General features: G+C 35.3%; 1 protein-coding gene across 7 annotated transcripts in view; it reads right to left on the bottom strand.

Annotated features, from left to right (window-relative positions):
* The window catches only part of LOC106869485 (centrosomal protein of 170 kDa), a 393,016-nt gene that overhangs the window by 32,060 nt on the left and 341,448 nt on the right, over positions 1-19,508 (bottom strand). For all 7 annotated transcript variants that reach the window (XM_052973757.1, XM_052973759.1, XM_052973755.1 and 4 more), the window contains 2 exons: positions 16,106-16,181; positions 11,411-12,993 (listed from right to left, as the gene is read on the bottom strand). In XM_052973757.1, coding sequence (XP_052829717.1) covers positions 11,411-12,993; positions 16,106-16,181 — 1,659 coding nt within the window. The remainder of the gene's footprint in view (positions 1-11,410; positions 12,994-16,105; positions 16,182-19,508) is intronic.

The following is a 19,508-nucleotide window of genomic DNA, read 5'->3' as shown; positions in this document are numbered from 1 at the left end:
TCTATTATATATATCTTATATTCCATTTATATTGTTAAAAAAACACACCAAACTCTGTGGATCTTTTAATCAAAATTCTTAACTGCTCTTAATTTCAGTACAAAAAAATTTTTTCTTTCATTCCTCTTTTTCTCACACTTCCTTCCATATGTATCCCACATGGGTTTTATTTACATGCATTATTATGTATATTTATATATATATATATTTTTGGTTGGCGTTAGGAAGGGCATCCAGCTGTAGAAACTCTGCCAAATCGGACTGGAGCCTGGTGTTGCCATCCGGTTTCACCAGTCCTCAGTCAAATCGTCCAACCCATGCTAGCATGGAAAGCGGACGTTAAACGATGATGATGATGATGATGAATATTTTAAAAAATTATTCATGTATCAATATGTCTTAATATATATTTATGCATTTTAAGTTGAATTTATAAATGTATGAGTATGATTGCCTAATTTGAGTTTATATCTTAATTCTTCTCTTTTGTCTCAGGTTCAACCCGAGCACTTCTTTTTAGCAGTTCTATATATTTCATAAGAAAGAACAATAATATCATATATATATAAGTGCATGTATGTTCAAGAATAAACCTCACAACTTTTCTTAGAAGATATCTGGCTTTGACCTTGCTCAGGAGTGCAACACTGCACTTTACTCCTGAACTGAATGTACAGTTTAGGTGAGAGAGAGAGAGAGAGAGAGAGAGAAAGAGAGAGAGAGAGAGAGAGAGAGAGAGAGACAGACAGACAGACAGAGGAGTATATGAGAACTTCAGTAAAATTCTTGGAGGCTATCATGGCCAAGTGGTTCTTAGAGCAGTTGTCTTCTATCATAGCTTAAGACCAACAAAAGCCATTTTCTGAATGGAAACTGTAAAAGCTGTTACAAGTGTAGAGCAGGGCAGGGTGGGATGGAGGAATGGGAAGGTTATAGTGCAGCTATTCAAAATATGCATTCCAAAGTTTCTTCCTTTGTGTTCATTCAGGTTACAAGATGGATAGATGGAAAGAGTTTAGGAATTAAAAAATACCAAAAAACACCCCTATGTATTGTTAATTTTTCTTCAGTCCCCAGCACTTAAAATATGATGTTGTGTTGTATGGCTGCATGGGCAAGTAGGTTGTTGGTAATGGCATGTCCTATGTTTTGTAGAAATGGGCAATTTACATGTCACTTGATGGTAGTTAGTGATAGTTGTCTCTACAGTGCTGTAAGTGAATATATAAAATGAAATTACCAAGTATTGCAGTATATCTGTTACTAAAACTCAACGGAAGAGCCAAGTTTTTGATTGGAATTGTATTTTTATTAACTATATTCGTATGCCTATACACCATTCACACTGTGTGACACCTTGGGCAAGTGTCATCTACTACAGTTTCAGGCCGACCAAAGCCTTGTGAGTGGATTTGGTAGCTGGAAAATGAAAGAAGCCCTTTATGTATATATATATATATATATAAAGACAAACACAATATATATATGAAAATGTATGTGCATATATAGTTTTGCATCTCAGTGTGTTAAAAGGTAGATCAACCATTCAACAAACAGAACAAAATAAAATACCTGACTATAAACCTAGTATTTATTTAGTCAAAATCAACCATCAACAAAATAAAAGTCAAAAGTCATCAACTAAAATTCTTGAAGCTGGTGCTCTAGCATGGCCACAGTCCAATGATTATTGTAACAAAAATAAAAAATAACCAGGATGTAGACATCTGTGATGAACAGAGATGAAACTGATTGAAACATATGAAGATGTAAATATCAGTCAAAATGTTTAATTATTGTAGATGAAGATGGATGTTATACACCTCTGCTGGCAATCGTCTCCATTTTGGATGGAGGTGACAATCAGCATGAAACCATTGGTAGCATTGTTAATCCACAAATGAAAATGTTTGTGTATGTATGTATGTATATATATACTACATATGCAGGCAATAAAAATATTGAGGAATAAATATAAAAATAAATGAAACTAAAAAAACTACAAATAACACCAAACCTAAACAAAGAGGTCACTCACTCACAAACTAGATAACGATATTGTCACATATGATTGCTTTATAGAGAAATACTAGTGACGAAACAAGCATTTGCTTCCTGATAAGTAAATGTCAGTTTTGTAGCAATCAATAGCCAAAAGATAATTAGTGTCATTGAAGTACAGATTGAAAAAAAAAAACAAAAAAACAAAAAAAAAACTTGCAAGATGTCTCCATCACACTTGTAATACATTTTTATGAAGAGATTTCTCTCCCAGACAAAAACCACAGCATTGTTTCTTTTAATGGTGTATATTCATTAAACATAGCACTCAGATGACAATTTCACAACATAATGTCATTTTCAAAAAAAACTACAATTATCTTTCAAAAACCTTTTACTCTAAACAAATATTCAACTTGTCTATCTATAAATTTTTAGTTGATATTTTAAAACCTTATATATAAGCTGTAGTAGAGTTAGTTGAGCAGTGGCAGTATACCCTGGAAAATGCAACCTCCCTTTCTATATAGGTCAGTTTCTACAGCAAAAATGAAGGCCAGATGAGAATTCTAGAAGGAATCATAGATACTGGGGAGAGACAAGTGGAATTAGTGGATAGAAAGGGCATGTAAATAGCTAATCCAGAAAGACAGAGGCTGTTGTAGTAAGAAATGCAACTGGTTTGGTTTAGGTCCACCATGACCATGTATGCCTATGACCAATTTGTTTTGGCCCCACTGAAAAATACTTCCAAGAGTTCTATTCATGAAGTTACTGTACCTGGTGTGAGGTTTTACATTGCATTTGGATGATAACTGTATGTGGGTAAAAGGTTAATGAGTAAAAAGGTCATATCATCTGCACAGGTATGTGTGTGTATGTGTGTGTGTGTGTGAGCAAGTATACCAATTAATGTTTTGAAGGAGGAATGTGGAAGATATTAATGAATTAGGGGGGGGGGGTATATTGGTGACTGTAATAAGGTAACATCCCCAGAGGATCTCACTTGGAAGCCATATACTGGTGTTTAACCCTTTATTATTTCAACCAACCACATATAGCTCAAATATTCAAAACGCTTTATGCTCAAACTGACCAGATGCTATGTCTCATATCCTCCCTACACTGTCAGAAATATCAAGGCTGAGATAATAGATGATTAATTAAAAACAATGTGAATAAATAAGCATTGCCTTTAACTGAGTAGTCTGAATGATAAAGGGTTAAAAAAAAAAGTCTGAGAGGGATTCTTAGAGATGCAGGAGGTGATTGTTTACAACTGTTACTATTACTTGTGGTCAGTAGTTGGCAGGGTTAAAGAGACTGTTCTTTTCATAGATTGTAGATGGATTGCATGTATCTACAGATTTGGAGAGAAAGGAGAGAGATGAGGGTGGGATGTATAATGGGAAAGACACTTGAGATTAGTCACTTTATTGGGTTGGAGTGATGAAAGGAATTTTCACGCAAAAAGTCATAGTGAGACTGAGGTGTGGTGAAAGAGAGTTTGGAAGTAGCTTTTGTTGAGTGTTGTTCAGCGATGAGTTGCAGGCAAAGCAGGAAGCAAATGTAGATGCTTTAATATTATTTCATTTTAAGCGGAGATGTTGCCAACAGGTCTGTCTTGATTGAGGAGTGGTAGGTAGGAAGATCATGCAAAGTTAACAGAGATCCTCTTGGCAAGGAACCAAAAAGCATTGCTGCTACTCGGGAGACGGAAGCTTGTAGAATATGCGATGCATAAGATATCTTTTGTTTTTACGATGGTATTCTTACAAGTGCTTCAGCTATAGGAAAGCCTTTGAACCAGTAATGGTAGGAGACTTTCTCCAGAAATTACCAGCAGAGTTGTTCTTTCCTTGTACTGCTTCTGCACAGTTGTAAGTCAACCTCTTACAGACGTTTTGGCTATGAACTTTGGCTCTGTGTGGAATGTGAAGAGACCCGTTTAAGAGAGTAATTTTAGTTATTTCAAATGGGTGATAGTAGTTTGCCAGAGGAAGATGGAACAGAACTGGCAGAGAGTTTAACTAAGTATCAAGAGTACCTTCAGATACCCAAATATTGCAAAATTTGTTAATTCCTTTGTAAAACAAAAATGCTTTATTTTTAACAGTATATACGTATGTGTGCATGCATGTGTGTGTGAGAGTATGTGTGCATGAGTGTGTGCATGTGAGTGTGAGTGTGCATGCATGCGTGTCTACCCAGCCCACCACCTATTTGCAACATTTGCTTTTCTGTAGCAGTAGAAGCTATAGATGTGTCTAAGTATTCAGTTGATAGTGGATGCTTGCTAATGATGATGTGCAAGGACACAGAAATCCAAATTAAACTATTCCACCACAGCCACTGGATGCATTTCGTTTGCTACTGATACACTTCTGTGCTTCTTTCTGTAGTTTTGTGACTTTTGATAGGATATCCACATTAAGATATAACTTACGCTATGACATAATCCTTTATCTTTCACTTATCCTTTATCTCTTTAAGCGGCTTAGACAAACAAAATAAGGATACAAGTTTCATTAACAAACATTTTTTCTTTCACCAACAGCCACAGGCACTCAAATAGTGACCAACTCTCCTCCCTATTTTTTTTTAAAAACCAGGAAGGATATTCAGATATCCTAGGATCACAACACTTGGAATGGTCATGACTGGAACATGCTTCAGCATAGGTTGACCTATGGTTAAGCCAATTACTATGTCAATGGCCTAGGGTTCTTCTTCCTCCTACCAAGGCTACAAAAAAGGCTCCATTTCTTCAAACACTCCAGAGTAATTTCTTTGCAACTCCTAATAAGGTCCCTTCAAACTTCAAGAAAATTACATCAGTATTCTTGCTTCCCAAGAATTACCCAGAATTTAATAGACATTTCTTTTGTCTTCAACACCACCCACTGCCTTGAATACTAATGAATTCTAACCAATTACAAAACTACGCCACTTCAAATAAAAGAATAATTCATATCAGCATCATCTCTATTATTCTTATCTTCCTTCTGTTGTAAGAATGCTTTGTTAGAACTTGGACATTTTGGTTACTCACTTTTCATTCTACACATCAGATAGTCCATCAAATCTAATTGTACATCTAAATAACTGCTTTGAATTTCTAACATAGAAGTTGCTTTGATACTGAAACAATTTCACATCTTGCTTCTAACACTTAGAATTTCTAAACTCTGTGACAAGGCTGGAAATGGATATTCTTTCAAAGGCATTTCAGTTATTTGTTGTCTCTTCAGAATGTATTGAAAATGCTTGTTATGCCATATTAGCATAGTTCTGTGTTTATTTGTTTATTAGGGACAATACTCTGATCTCTAAACAGATTAAAAAAAAAAAAACAAGACTTCAGCAAACAAAGTCAAAGACATACGTAAATATTACCTTATTCAAAGTACAACTGGGTTCCAAAAAATATAATATTTCTAGTAAAATATAACACACACACACACTATAATATTCTGCTACAAGTACTACAAGAGTAATGAGAAAGATTAAATCTTTCAAAGATTAAAATCAAGACAAAAGCTTTCAATGGAAGGATGGTGGGAGGGGCAACACATGGTTACTGTATATGTACACTAGCCACATGAGCATTATACACACATACGTGTGTGTGTGTGTGTGTGTGTGTGTGTGTGTGTGTGTGTGTGTGTGTGTGTGCCTGCATGCGCATGTAAATGAACATACAAATGTATCCATGTAGATAAATCAACACCATCAATTTTCCTATGCTGACTGACATGGAGAATTTTACAGTGTATGCTGCCTAGCATGGTCTATGACTCGACAAAAGAAAAAGAAAAAAAACCTAGTTGACTTAGTTGCTGTGTGCCTCATTATTTTGTACATTGAAGGGATGGCTCTTCTTCCTATCCCACCAAAAAAAAGAAGTGAATGTATGTGCATGAGTATATAAACAATTATACATATATATATATACACACACACCACACACAGATGTATACATGTTTAAATAATTGTATGAATGCGTAAATATATATAATTGTATGTGTGTGAGAGAGAAAGATGTGCATATTTATTTACATATTTATATGAGTACACACAATGTACTTCTTTTTTTGCATAATCAATTTCAAAGGTTGAATTCCATCATCAAAAAGAAAACAAAAAGAATGAACAAAGTTATAAGCTACACACTGGTGCCTTTCTTAGGAATATACCAAAGAAAGATCACCATGTGCTCTCATATTTTTCAGGTTATTCAGAGCTGCACAAAAAGAGAAAAGTTAAAAACTATTATTATATACAAGTATGAGATCTGAAATCTATTTTCAGTAGAAGACAGAGATGAAGTTAAATTATTGAGGGGAGGGGGAGGAAGGGGAAATTTATTCAGACATTTATTCTGAAAAATGGTAAGTATAAATATTGTTTAACCCTTTAGCATCATATCCGGCCCAAATATTCTACCTGTTTAACATTCTTACAGCCTCTTACACTTTCCCTACAATGCTGTTCTGAAAATAAGCAATCACAACATTGAAATCTCAAAGCTCCAGGACAATGCATGATTAATCCAGATCAATGTGAATGAATATGTGTTACTTTTGACAGAGTAATCTGAATGCTGAAGGGTTAAACAAATACATTAAGGAGAAAGTCTTTAAAATTTCAAGGACAAATCACAACTATATCAAATGTATACTGAAATATAAATATGCAACCAAAATAATTTTTTCTCCTTTTTTTTATAGTGATAACTAAAGTTGTTACTTTAAAAGTTCCCCAAACAGAGATTCTTCATTATGATTAATCATTAATTAGGACAGTGGTTCTCATTCAGGGTCCATAGGAGATTTTTTCTGTCAAAATCTATGTGCAATAAACTAGTTATATTTCTACAATGCACAAAATATTTAAACATTTTTTATACAATTTCCTAACAATATTCAATCATAAAAATATAACAGGAGATTTTAGACATAAAATGGCTATGAGAGTCCCACACCCCGAATTAAAACAGGAATCAAAGGGGTCCATACACAAAAAATGGTTGAGAATTACTGAATTAAGAGATGTTTAAGATATATATTTTCTCAGGTTGAGATGCGTTTCATTAATATTTTCTTCAGCCACTTTATGCTTGTTTCTTTATCTGTAAAAAAGGCAATTGTTTTAATGCTTTTGATAACTTTTTTTAATGGCAATTATTCTAATGGTTTGAGTCAAATGAAACACCTTTCCAATATCAATCTCACTTTGCATTTAGTTATTTATTTATTGAGAAACCTTACATGTTTATCACAGTTTAACTCTTTTGATACCAACCTGCCTAGACTGCTTTGATTTTACGGTACAAACTTAAAAGCTTCTATCAAAATTTCATATTAATTTATACTTAAAACACCAGTTTAATAATGACAAAGTTATTTCATCAAATTCTTCCTTATTTTCAAAATTAATTGGGACAAAAGCAGTGTGTTTCAAGAGAAATATGGTAACAACACAGGTTAGGGAACCATATAATTTCTTTTTAAGAAATAAAAAAAAACAAAAACGTTTTGAATATGGAAGAGTAATGACAGAAGAATATTCCATTAGTGTGATGATATATGATAAGGAATTTGTGATAATGGTTTGATAGGGAAAAAAAAAAAAAAGAGAAAGAAGCATATGAAGAACACAGGGTGGGAAGGAAATAAATGAACAATGTGTGAATGAGTTTAGTGATTGGTATGACATTAGATGGAGACGTAGAAGTGCTGACAAAGATAAACAGACACGAGAGAAAAACATTCAAATTTACCATTTTTCTATTCTTTTTTTCTTTCTGTTTTCCATGTCAAATTATGGGTTAGAAAAGTGATATTGAAATTTTTTACCGAGTTAAGACTACAGTTAATAAAAAGAGATATTTTTATTTTGGTACATATATCTGGAGAGGTAAGAAAGAGAAAAAGCAATAAAAAAGAAAAAAAAACCTAACACTAACTTGTAAATACCCATCTTTTACATTTGGTTTGCATTACAATTTTTTTACTCTCCAAAATGGCTTTTTTTTTCCTTGCTACATGAGCTATGAAATTTATTGACTAGGTGATGTAAGCCTTTTCTTTGATGCAACTAAACAGGGGTCTTTTTTTTAACAGATCAAAAGCTGTTTGATTGAAGGCATTGGATATTATTATAAGTGAATATCCTTTGCACCAACTGCTTTGTGTTGCTGAGTGACTATTTTTTGTCAATTTCCCAAAATAGCAACAAATCTAGGATATATATAATGTTCAGCATAAATTAAATATATCTATATATATATATATATATATATATATATATTTGTCATAAGTGAAATATATATTTCATTATGACAAACAACTATATCCTGGACCAAAAATCAATTCCACCTGTACAAAGGACCATTGTTAGGCAATTGCTCAAACAACAGTTTGAGGTTGTTCATTTCTGAGAATTTCTTTCTTTTTGTTTTGGTTTCTCAGTTCATTATAAAAGTGTATGTGTGTGCGTGCATGTGGTATTCCTGTCACAGATGCTGTTGCAGAAATCATGTTTTCCATAATTCCAGAGATAAAATTCAAAGCATTCCAAAAAAATTATATCTCTAATAAAATCTATCTTTAGAAGTAAACAAGAGAATTTTTGGGTGGTACATGTAAAGTAGGAGTGGCTTCATGGTAAGATGTTTGTTCCCCAAATACAGTTCCAGGTTCAGCCCCACTGCGTAGCACCTTGGGCAAGTGTCTTCTACTATAGCTCCAGGCCTTGTGAGTAGATTTGGCTGGTGGAAACTGAAAGAAGCCCATTCCCTCATACACACACATAAACAAACATGTATTCTGTATGCGTGTATATAATGTGCTTGTGTTTGTGCCCCACCACCTTTGACCACCAGTGTGTTGGTTTTTTTATGTCCCAGTAACTTAGTGGTTCAACAAAATAGACCAATAGAATAAGTACCAGTCTTAAAAGAAAATGTACTGGGGGGGGGGGGATCTGTTCAGCTAAATTCTTTCAAGGCAGTGCCCCAGCATGGACAAAGTTCACAACTGAAAGAAATAAAAGATAAAAGACATCTAATGATTCTATCAAACAAGCTTTGAACTATCAGAGAAAAAGAAAAGGAAAAAAAAAGTAATTTTCATTGGCATCAAAGAAATAGACAAAACTAGTCAATAAATTTCAAGTTGGATAACTCTTACACTGAAGAATTTCAAAGAATTAATCTCTTATTTTTACACAGATTTACTAATAGCCTGTTGGTGAATGTTTGTTCAGGTAAAACTGATTAGTGATCCAGGATATATTTGTGTTTCTTTATAGTCCTTACTTTGATCTATAAGAAACCTCTAATTTCATAATAAGGATCTTCGAACATTGGGCCTCATTGAGGAAATGACAAGGGACCGGGAGATGTGGTGATTAGCTGTACTTGAAAAGATGTGCCAAGCTAAGTAAAATTACTGTCTTCCATACATGTAGGTTTGCCCTTTATAGGTGCCAGTGCCACATAAAAAGCACCCAGCACACACTGTAAGGTGGTTGGCATTAGGAAGGGCAGCATCCAGCTATAGAAACCATGCCACAACAGACAATTGTAGTCTGAACAGTTCCACTGCTGGACAACTCCATGTCAAACTGTCCAACCCATGCCAGCATGGAAAATGGATGTTAAACAATGATTATGATGATGAATATATGTTTTGCGTGTGTGTGTGTGTGTGTGTGTGTGTGTGTGTGTGTAAGTATGTATGTATGCATATAAGGTCCTGGTAGGGAAGAAAGATATGTTATTTTCAATGCAGCACTCAACACAAGCTCTGGGCTATCAACATTGTCAGATTCCGGGCTAATACCAAAATTCTTCAGGTGTAGAAAATCCTGGTTTCACAACAATAAAACCTTTGAGTGGGTTTTGTGTAAAATTTGCAATTTCCAACATCAGAGTAGCATTTCAGACTTGCATCAAAGGTGCAACTCTTACGCTTTATGTCAATGTAAGATTACACACACACACACAGTCTTTTGCCATGTTAATAGATCTTTTTTTTTTTCATTTGACCGTTTATTTAATTTCTGATTGCTATGCCTTAAGGTTTCTACTTCTAATCCTTAAATTTTTCTTTCATAACATTATAAAATGCAGGTTCACTGCAATTCCATTCCAATGAAGAGAATAACAAAGAAGATATCAGGGCAGCTCAGATGGGTTAAATGCCACAAGGTATTTTTATTCAAAGTACCAACACACACACACACACACACACACACGTAATGGCTTCTACATATTTTCTCTCAGTAAAACTTCACTCACAAAGCATTTAGTCAACCAAAGGCTATGATAGAAGACACCTGTCTAAAGTCCAGTGCACAGGTATTTAACCCAAAACGACTGTATAATCATAAAAGATGACACAATATGATTCAGAAAATGATGACTAATGATGATGATGATGATGATGATGATTGAAGTAATTAAAGTTAAACAAAGTTTCAAAACTGGACAATGTTAGTGAGGTATGAGCAGAAAAAAAAAAAAAAGAGCCTGCCTGCTGGGAATGTTAACACACTCCTGATTTTTTGCTCTACAGACCTACCACCGGTTACCTTGAATTTTGGTGTTTAAAACAGCCATAGTAGTCAACACTGAAAGTGATTTAAGACATGAACAACAAATGAAATGTAACAATGTTGCAACTTTTTCTTATAATGTTGGAAAAAGCTTGTTTGATGAAAATGTTAGGATTCTTTCCCTTAAAAAAATACAAAAATGATCAAGGAAATAATTTCATTAATGAATTGATTCTTCTTTTTTTTTTCAACAGAAAATACTGTCTTCTTAGTATCATTTGCTTGTATTTCATGAAAATAAATAAACGATTAAATAAAACTTCCATTCTCAGAATTCATTTGCATGTTACCAAGCTCCTTGTAGCTTACAACTCTATGGAACCTGGTAACAGAAGGAAAAATGAGAGAAGAATAGAAAGAAGAGAGAAAAAAGTGAAAGAAAATGAGAAAAGCAGATGTAAGAGAAGAAAAGAATAAGATGAAAAAAAACAAAAAAAAACAAGAGGCCATAAGATAATGAAAGAGAAACAGTAGAAAAGAGCTAGCAGAGGAAGAGAATGGAAAGAAATAATAATTTTTTAAAAAAAACAGGACTTTCCGAAAATGTTCACTGAAAATAAAGAAAGCATAAAGACTTGTAGAAAAATGCATTTAAAATGTTTCTGATGACCAATAATTTCATCTGCCTTATAACTGACAGCAACAAAACATATGGAAACAGTTAAAATTTCACTCTGTTAACATTCCCATAACAAGAAGCAACTAATAAATGAGTAACACGTAATAAATGGAGGTAAAACTTGAATGGAAGGGCAACACAATTTAAAAAAACAAACAAAAAAAATACCTGCATAGATTTCGGAAGTAGTAACCTCTCTTCATTTCCATAATCAAATTCGTCTGGATGGCGAAGGCAACTTTGGAATGTTCCTAGTCCACTGTAAGGTACAAAACCACTTTTAATACGATCTTCACCAATATTGGATACATCTCGATACGATCTAGATGAACTTTTTTGTGAAGAGACTGCATCTACAGAGTTCTTGTATTTAGACAACTCCAAAGATGCAGATCGAATCATTCGACTATTTATTGACACTTCAGAACATTCAGCTTTAGATGCTGACACTTGAATTTTTGTGTTTTTCGTGTCGGTAGAAGATCCTGAACTCAAATTGCCCGTTGAAGATTTCTGCTGTCGTTGGTTAAATTCTTTACGTCGCTTCAGATTACTTTTATCAACAGATCTTGGAGAATTTGAACGACTAGTCGGCTGTGAATTACTTTTACTAGAAAGGCTGACAATATTCAGTCCGGGTGTGCTATGTGCAGCTTTCAGCTGTGATTTGGCTGATTTTAAATCTGATCTTATACGCGATTCATTGGAGTTTCTTGGAGTCGAAGTAGAAGCAGACCGTCTGACTCTAAGACTGTACCGTCCACCATCAGTTCTCATGAAATTTGAACTCCCTTTAATGTTTTCATAACTTTTGTGGATGGATTCTGTGCTAAGACCAGTACTCCTTTGAGTTTCTGATAATCTTTCCGCAGGCAAATTTACAGAATTGACTCTTTTAACCTTACCTTTAACCATACTAGCTTTAGAAACTGTACTACTTAATGATGTTCCCCTACCACTCCCAGAATGAGGTGGGGGTTTATCCACTACCTCAGCACCACGAGCTTTTGCTTGTCTAAGTTGGAATGCTCTGTTTGGTCTGGTCATAGAAATGCCACCTTTACCTTTGGAGCCACGGCGGTTATAACCATCTCCTTCACTACCACATTCCAAACTAAAGTCAGAGTTATTGCTCATAGTTTCAAGGGCTTCAGATTCACTTGTAATATCTGAACTTATTGACCCTTTCTCACTTCCCTTAGAATAATTTCTTTGAATTGGAGGGTTCCTCTCTTTGGAATTTATTATATTTTTGGATGAAGCTTTTGGTTTTGCATTATCAGAGAATGACGATTTTCGACTACTGGGCTGATCTGAAAGGCTCCTGTTGCTAGAGCGAAGTGCACTGTTTTTGCTAAAATTATAGTTTGTATTAGAGGAAACATCTGACTCAGACCCATCAGTGCCTTGTGATATGCTAGGATTCGACACTCTAGCTTCCAGAGCAGCCATGGCAGTTTCTGTATCTTTTAACAATCTACCCGTATCATGGTCTGTGTCAACTTTACTTCTTGTAGTTCTATTACCACCATTGCTCTGATTCGAAGTTAAAAACGATTTTTGTTTCTTGCTAACATCAGAGGAGGCCCATTTCTCCTCTTTCTTTTGAGTAGTAGTTTGCTTTTGAGGTTTGCTGCTTGGAGGCACTCCAGATTCAGCGGGTAATGAAGGCAGTTTTCTTCCTGTACCCGCTCGTTTTCTTGGACATCCCAAAGGAGGCTTGGATACCAATGGAGATGATCCACTTGACTCTGTAGAGAAAAAGAGAAACAAATTCATTTTTAATTTATTGTTCAAAATGAAAATCAATAAAGATGCAACATTCTAAAGATAAGCATTATGAAATATATATTTTGGTGCAGGTGTGGCTATGTGGTACGAAGTCTGTTTCACAACCACATGGTTTTAGGTTTAGTACCACTCCATGGCACCTTGTGGAAGTGTCCTCTACTATAGCCCTGAGCCTACCAAAGTATTACAAGTAGATTTGCTAGATGGAAGCCAGTCATATATATATATATATATATATATCTGATTATATGTCTGTGCACACGTGGTGTGTGCCAGAGGGCTTGCAAATCCAAAGGGGGTCTTAAAAGACATGTTAGGATCCACAATGAGCAGAACTTGTCTGCAGGTATTGGTAGTTCAAATCAGAGGTGCAATCTGTGTGGGTGTTTTTTCAAAACATTGTCTGGTTTAAAAAGCCACATCAGACGCCATGAAAGGGCTAAGGTCAAACTGTGTAAGAAGTAGACAACCACCATATATATATATATATATATATATATATATATATATATATATATATATATATATATATATATATATGTATGTATGTATGTATGTGTTTTCTGTGTTTGTTCTGCACCACTACTTAGCTGGTATTGGTTGGTTTATATCCCCATAACTTAGTGGCTCAAGAAAAGACTGATAGTTTAAAAAATAAGTACTGGGATCAAATTTGCTTGACTAGACCCTTCAAGGCAGTGCCCTAACATGGCTGCAGTCCAATGACTAAAACACAAAAAAGGAGAACAAGTATTTCAAGTATTTCTTATTGTGCAAATTGCACAATCACATTATTTTCAAGATAATGAAGAAATCTCCATGCCAGATATTAGAAAAATTTTGCCCACATTCAAATCACTTGCTGACAAAGTTTATAAACTTCATGAGGTAGAGGGTTTTTTCTTCTCCTGTCTTGCAAGTTACTTGGTGACCTCACTAGTGCTGGTGTCACAAGAGGAAACACTTAGTACATACTGTGAAGTGGCTGCCATACCAAAGCAGACTGTGGAGCACAATGCAGATCTTCGACTCATCAGATTCTGTCAAATCATCCAACTCATGCTAGCATGGAACATGGATGTTAAATGATGATGGGGATGATGGTAGTGGATGGTAAGACAGTTTACGCATTCAAATCAAACTAACAAATGAATTACATCGTTATCAATTAGTAAAATTAAAGTTTCATTATTTTTCTCAACACACAGAAACATCACAATTCCCTCCATTAGTGATAAAAGATTCCCAAACCTAACCTGTGCAGTTACTCAAACTGCTGGGAAAAGCAACCAAATCTCCCTCAAATTTCACCCTACAACCTCCAAAAATGATGCTAATTAGTTGAAGAAAAATTCAGAATGGTCCCAAATGGAATATCTTTGTTTACATGTTTACTGAATAATATCAGACATTGGGCTCAATAACAACAGAGTCAACAATAATCACATTTTGATCATAGTTAAATAAAGTCAGAAAGTTTAACACGTCTTATCAAAATTGCCTTTTAACCCTCTCATTACCGTATTCTTTCAATTACTTTAAATATAACAAAGAATTTAGTAAAATAACTTAGTTATCATTATGCTAGTGTTAGGAACATAAATTGTGACTTGGGTCTGATGGAAGATTTTAATTCAAAACTTATAAAAACAAGACATTTGTACTACAGAGCCAGAGCCAGTTTCAGCCAGGGTGGTATCAAAAGGGTTAAGAATTGTTTCTCTATTATATATTTTAACCATTTTGTTACCATATTTCTGTCGAGATGTTCTGTGTTTCTTTCAATTAATTTTAAATATAACAAAGAATTTAGTAAAATAACTTTAGTTGTCATTCAGCTAGTGTTAGGAACATAAATTGTGACTAAGGTTTGGTGGAAGATCTTAATTCAGAACTTATGAAAACAAGACAATTGTACTACAGAGCCAGAGGCAGTTTCAGACAAGCTATTATCAAAAGGGTTAAAATAATCATTTGTTAACCTTTTTGTTAACGCTTTTCTGTTGAGATGCTCTGCGTTTCATTCAATATTTTAATCTAAGAATTTAGTAAAATAACTTAATTATCATTAAGTATTAGGAACATAAATTGTGACTAAGGTTTGGTGGAAGATTTTAATTCAGAACTTTTGAAAACAAGACACTTGTACTACAGAACCAGAGGCAGTTTCAGCCAGGTTGGTATCAAAAGGGTTAAGGCATAAAGCAAGAATCCAAGCAAGCCAAGACTGTGATGTGGTTTCAATTTCCACTGGAACCACATGAGAAGGTCCTGAACATCTGCTGCTTTTTCAGAAATTTAACCCTGTAATATTCAGACAACTCTGTCAAATGTAATGTTTATTTATTCACATTGTTTTGAAGTAATTGTGCATTAATTTCATAGCTTTCAGATTTCGATGATGTGATTGTTTAGTTTTGTAGGCTCGTTGGGTTAATGCGTGAGGCCACATCTGGCTGGTTTGAACATTAAACAGGTAGAATATTTTGGTTGAATACGGCCAGTTTAAATGCAAAAGGATTAAGGTAGAAATTTACTCCAGTACACCTTGTTCATATTCAAGTTTGAGTGTGCAATGTAGTGGGAGCCATGCGATATCGATGGGAGGTAACCACAGCATACAAAGGGACAAGACAAAACTTGTGAAGTTGTGGTGAGATCATATGGTTTGTTACAGTTATAGACAAGGAAAATGAATGCAGTGACAATTCAGTATTACACTGAACCATCCAGCCCTTACTAGTTTAGAAAAAAAAAACTGATGATGATGATCAAATGTATCTGTCTTTCTGATATAAATCTTTGATCAGGGATGGGCAAGATTTTTTGAGAAGGGGATCGTACGAGATATCAGGTGGTCTGCACTACTAGAAAAAAATTCAGGGTAATTTTTCGTTAGGTGAGTTATTCAGTAAGTCCCACAAGTTGCAAGTTGCCTGTGATTGCATAGGTGAGCCATTCAGAAAGTCCTACAAGCTGTAGGTTACTCATGACTGCATCGAAGACGATCACAGGCAATAAAAAAAAAAACAGCAGACAAAAAAGAACCAACTGCATAAAAGAATTACTTACCAGATTGTGGTTTAAATTCAGATTCTGCCAATGTCTTCTCTGAGTTTTGTGGAATTATATCACATGTATTTGATTCCTTCAAAGGAGAAAATAAACAAAAAAACAAAATGTCATGACAAACTGAACTGAATATATATTATTAAAGAAAGTTTTGAAGCTTATAAAAAAACAAAAAAACATTTCATACAATAATAAATAGTCAACAATCACAAACACAAGGGGCCTGGAGTTCTTCCTCCAAAGGATCTCTGGAGTAACATATTTCGACAGGGAGCAAATGCTCGGAGATCAGGGTCTCTCTCACAGTTGAACTACTATTTCTGCACATTGAGAGGCCACAGCTCTGGTTTATGGACATTTGATTAGACTGCCATGAGGAAAGAATCACAAGATGGATTCTTTAAGCCAAATCAAACAACAAGGGTGGAGAAACAAGGGCACCTTATTGTGCCCTAATATCTTATTTCTAACATACTTTCTTCCTTTCCTGCTGGGGTAGTTATTTATCTCTTCTGCAGCAAGACACCTTTTCCTGTCCCCCACCCCTATTTTAGACTCAACACCCGGCACAAAATCACCTCCCTCAATACTGAACCCCAGTTAACTTTGTTGATTTAATAACAGATCTTTTGTAATACCCCTGGGTGAAATTTGGTGGTACAGGGTGAGGCAGCACACCCAATACAACAACCATCATACGACACTGGAATACAGATGTATGATGATGATGATGATGATGAATATCAGTGCTCTATTTCTAAAATTATAAACAGACACACACACACACAAAGTTTGAAATTGAGACACTTAGACCAATTAATTTGAATTTGAAAGAATAACAAAAATTAATTTTGACTAAATTTTATCTTTTACTTGCATGCAGTCACTGGACGGCAACCATGCTGGAGCATCTGCCTTGAAGGTTTCCGTCAAATAGATTGATCCATTTCTTTTGGCCATGTACTTATTCTATTTGTCGCTTTTACCAAACTGCTATGTTACAGGGACATAAACGAACACTGTTTGTTTCCCTCCCCACCCCTGGTGCTTGACAAGCAAACACACCATACATGGTAGGTTTCCACACACTTTCCACCCATAAAATTCAGTACAAGGGGAGCCATAGTAGAAAACATTTGTCCAAGATGCTTGCCTGCACATATAAAAAGCATGCCCATAAAAACGTTCTACCTAACTTGTATACCATACATAACATTATAAAAGATTTTCTACACCACATGAACAATCAAAAACTTCTTTAAAATATATATCTATAATATGGTAAATGTATCCAAGGACAAGCAGACGTTCAGTGTAAGCATCATCATGTCATTAGAAACACTACTGAGGACTAATAGAAGGAACATACTAGTAAGGTTTCGTATTAGCTTCTAATAGGTACAGGCTTGGCTGCATGGTTATGAAGTCTGCTTCCCAGCCACATGGTTTCAGGTTCAGTCTCACTGTGTGGCACCTAGGGCAAGTATCTTCTACTGTGGGACCCTCAAAGCTTTGTGAGTGGATTTAGTCAACACAACTTGAAAGAAGTCCATTGTGTGTGTGTGTGTTAGTTTTTCCTTCCTCGACACCAAGTGTTAATTGGTCCTTTGTTTCTGGTATTCTGTGAAAGCATGTCTGGCCACGAGGAAATATTACTTTGCTTGGAAAAACAGGTGGGAGTTGGCAACAGGAAGGGCATCTCATATAAGAAAATCTACCGCAATAAACTCCACCTGACTCATGCAGGCATAGAAAATTAGACATTACAATGATGGTGGTGGTGACACTTGTCTTCTCCAGTCACAAGAGCCACTCAACTCAACACTGCAAGCTAATGAAGCATTTAAAAAGTGTTCCCACTTCTTGGAGCAGTGAACATTGATGCTATATTCCATCCATCTATCCCTGTCAGGTGATTTGCCCAGACCAATGTAACCCCTCCATTCCACACGTCTTGATCAAGCAATGAAGCATGAATTTCTGGCCTAGGTATTAAGTCACACTGGTCTTTCACTAACTGAAACATCTCGTCTGTGCATACCAGGATCTCAGTTGATAGCAGTAGTTCACTAACTGGACTGGTCGATCCTGGTCACTGGCAGTTTGTTCTCTGTCCATCCACTCAGTATCTGAAAGTGCATTTAGAGCTAAACTGTTGAGGGTTAAGTTTCCTGGCCATGAAAACAACATAGTAAGTCAGGACAGGAATTAGAATCTTTGACTAAGCAATCCTAGACTGATACTCCATCAACTTCATCATCCATGCCCTCACTGCTTTAGATTGGATATACAAAATATTATATATCCTAAACACAGGTGCATATACATGTTCAATCCAGACTGACAGAAGCCATTAGAAAGCATCATCAGGGCACTTATTTAACAAATTCCTCATAAACCAATAACAGATTTAATGAAAATAGTAATGGGTTAGTCTATATATACACACATAAATACATACATACATATATATATATATATATACATATATATACACACTATATATATACATACATATATATATATATATATATATATATACACACACACACACACACATATCCATCATGTGTAAGTGGTTGTGCCTCCTGACATTTAGAGAGAGAGAGAAAGAGAGAAGTCAAATCTAATGAAAGAAATTGTGAAAGTAACAAATTTGACCTTTGAAAATCAAGAAAAATAATTGGTCAAATTCATAAGAACAGCAGAAGTATGACAGCAGCGTAATATCAAAACAGACAACACACAACACATGTTGTCCCACAAGCAAAGCAGCAGCTAAGCATTTCATTATTATTATTATTATTATTATTATTAATAATAAGATGGTGAACTGGCAGAGTCGTTAGCATGCTAGACGAAATGCTTAGTGGTATTTTGCCCTTCGTTACGTTCTGAGTTTAAATTCCACCGAGGTCGACTTTGCCTTTAATCCTTTTGGGGTCAATAAAATAAGCAGTAGTTGAACACTGGGGCTCGATGTAGTCAATTCATCCCTTAACCCAAAATTGCTGCTCTTGTGGTAAAATTTGAAACCATTATTATCATTGCTGAAAGTGTAGCTGCTAGAATAAGAATAGCCTGGGCAAAGTTTAGAGAGCTCTTACCCCTGCTGGCGACAAAGGGACTCTCACTCAGAGTAAAAGGCAGACTGTATGACGCATGCGTACGAACAACCATGCTACATGGCAGTGAAACATGGGCTGTAACTGCTGAGGACATACGTAAGCTCGCAAGGAATGAAGCCAGTATGCTCCGTTGGATGTGTAATGTCAATGTGAATACCCGTCAGAGTGTAAGTATCTTGAGAGAAAAGCTGAACATTAGAAGCATCAGTTGTGGCGTGCAAGAGAGACGATTGCGCTGGTATGGACATGTGGTGAGAATGGAGGAGGATAGCTGC

The sequence above is a fragment of the Octopus bimaculoides genome, chromosome 16, assembly GCF_001194135.2.
Source record: "Octopus bimaculoides isolate UCB-OBI-ISO-001 chromosome 16, ASM119413v2, whole genome shotgun sequence".
Classification (NCBI taxonomy): Eukaryota; Metazoa; Mollusca; class Cephalopoda; order Octopoda; family Octopodidae; genus Octopus; species Octopus bimaculoides.
This window is presented reverse-complemented; position numbering and strand designations above follow the sequence as displayed.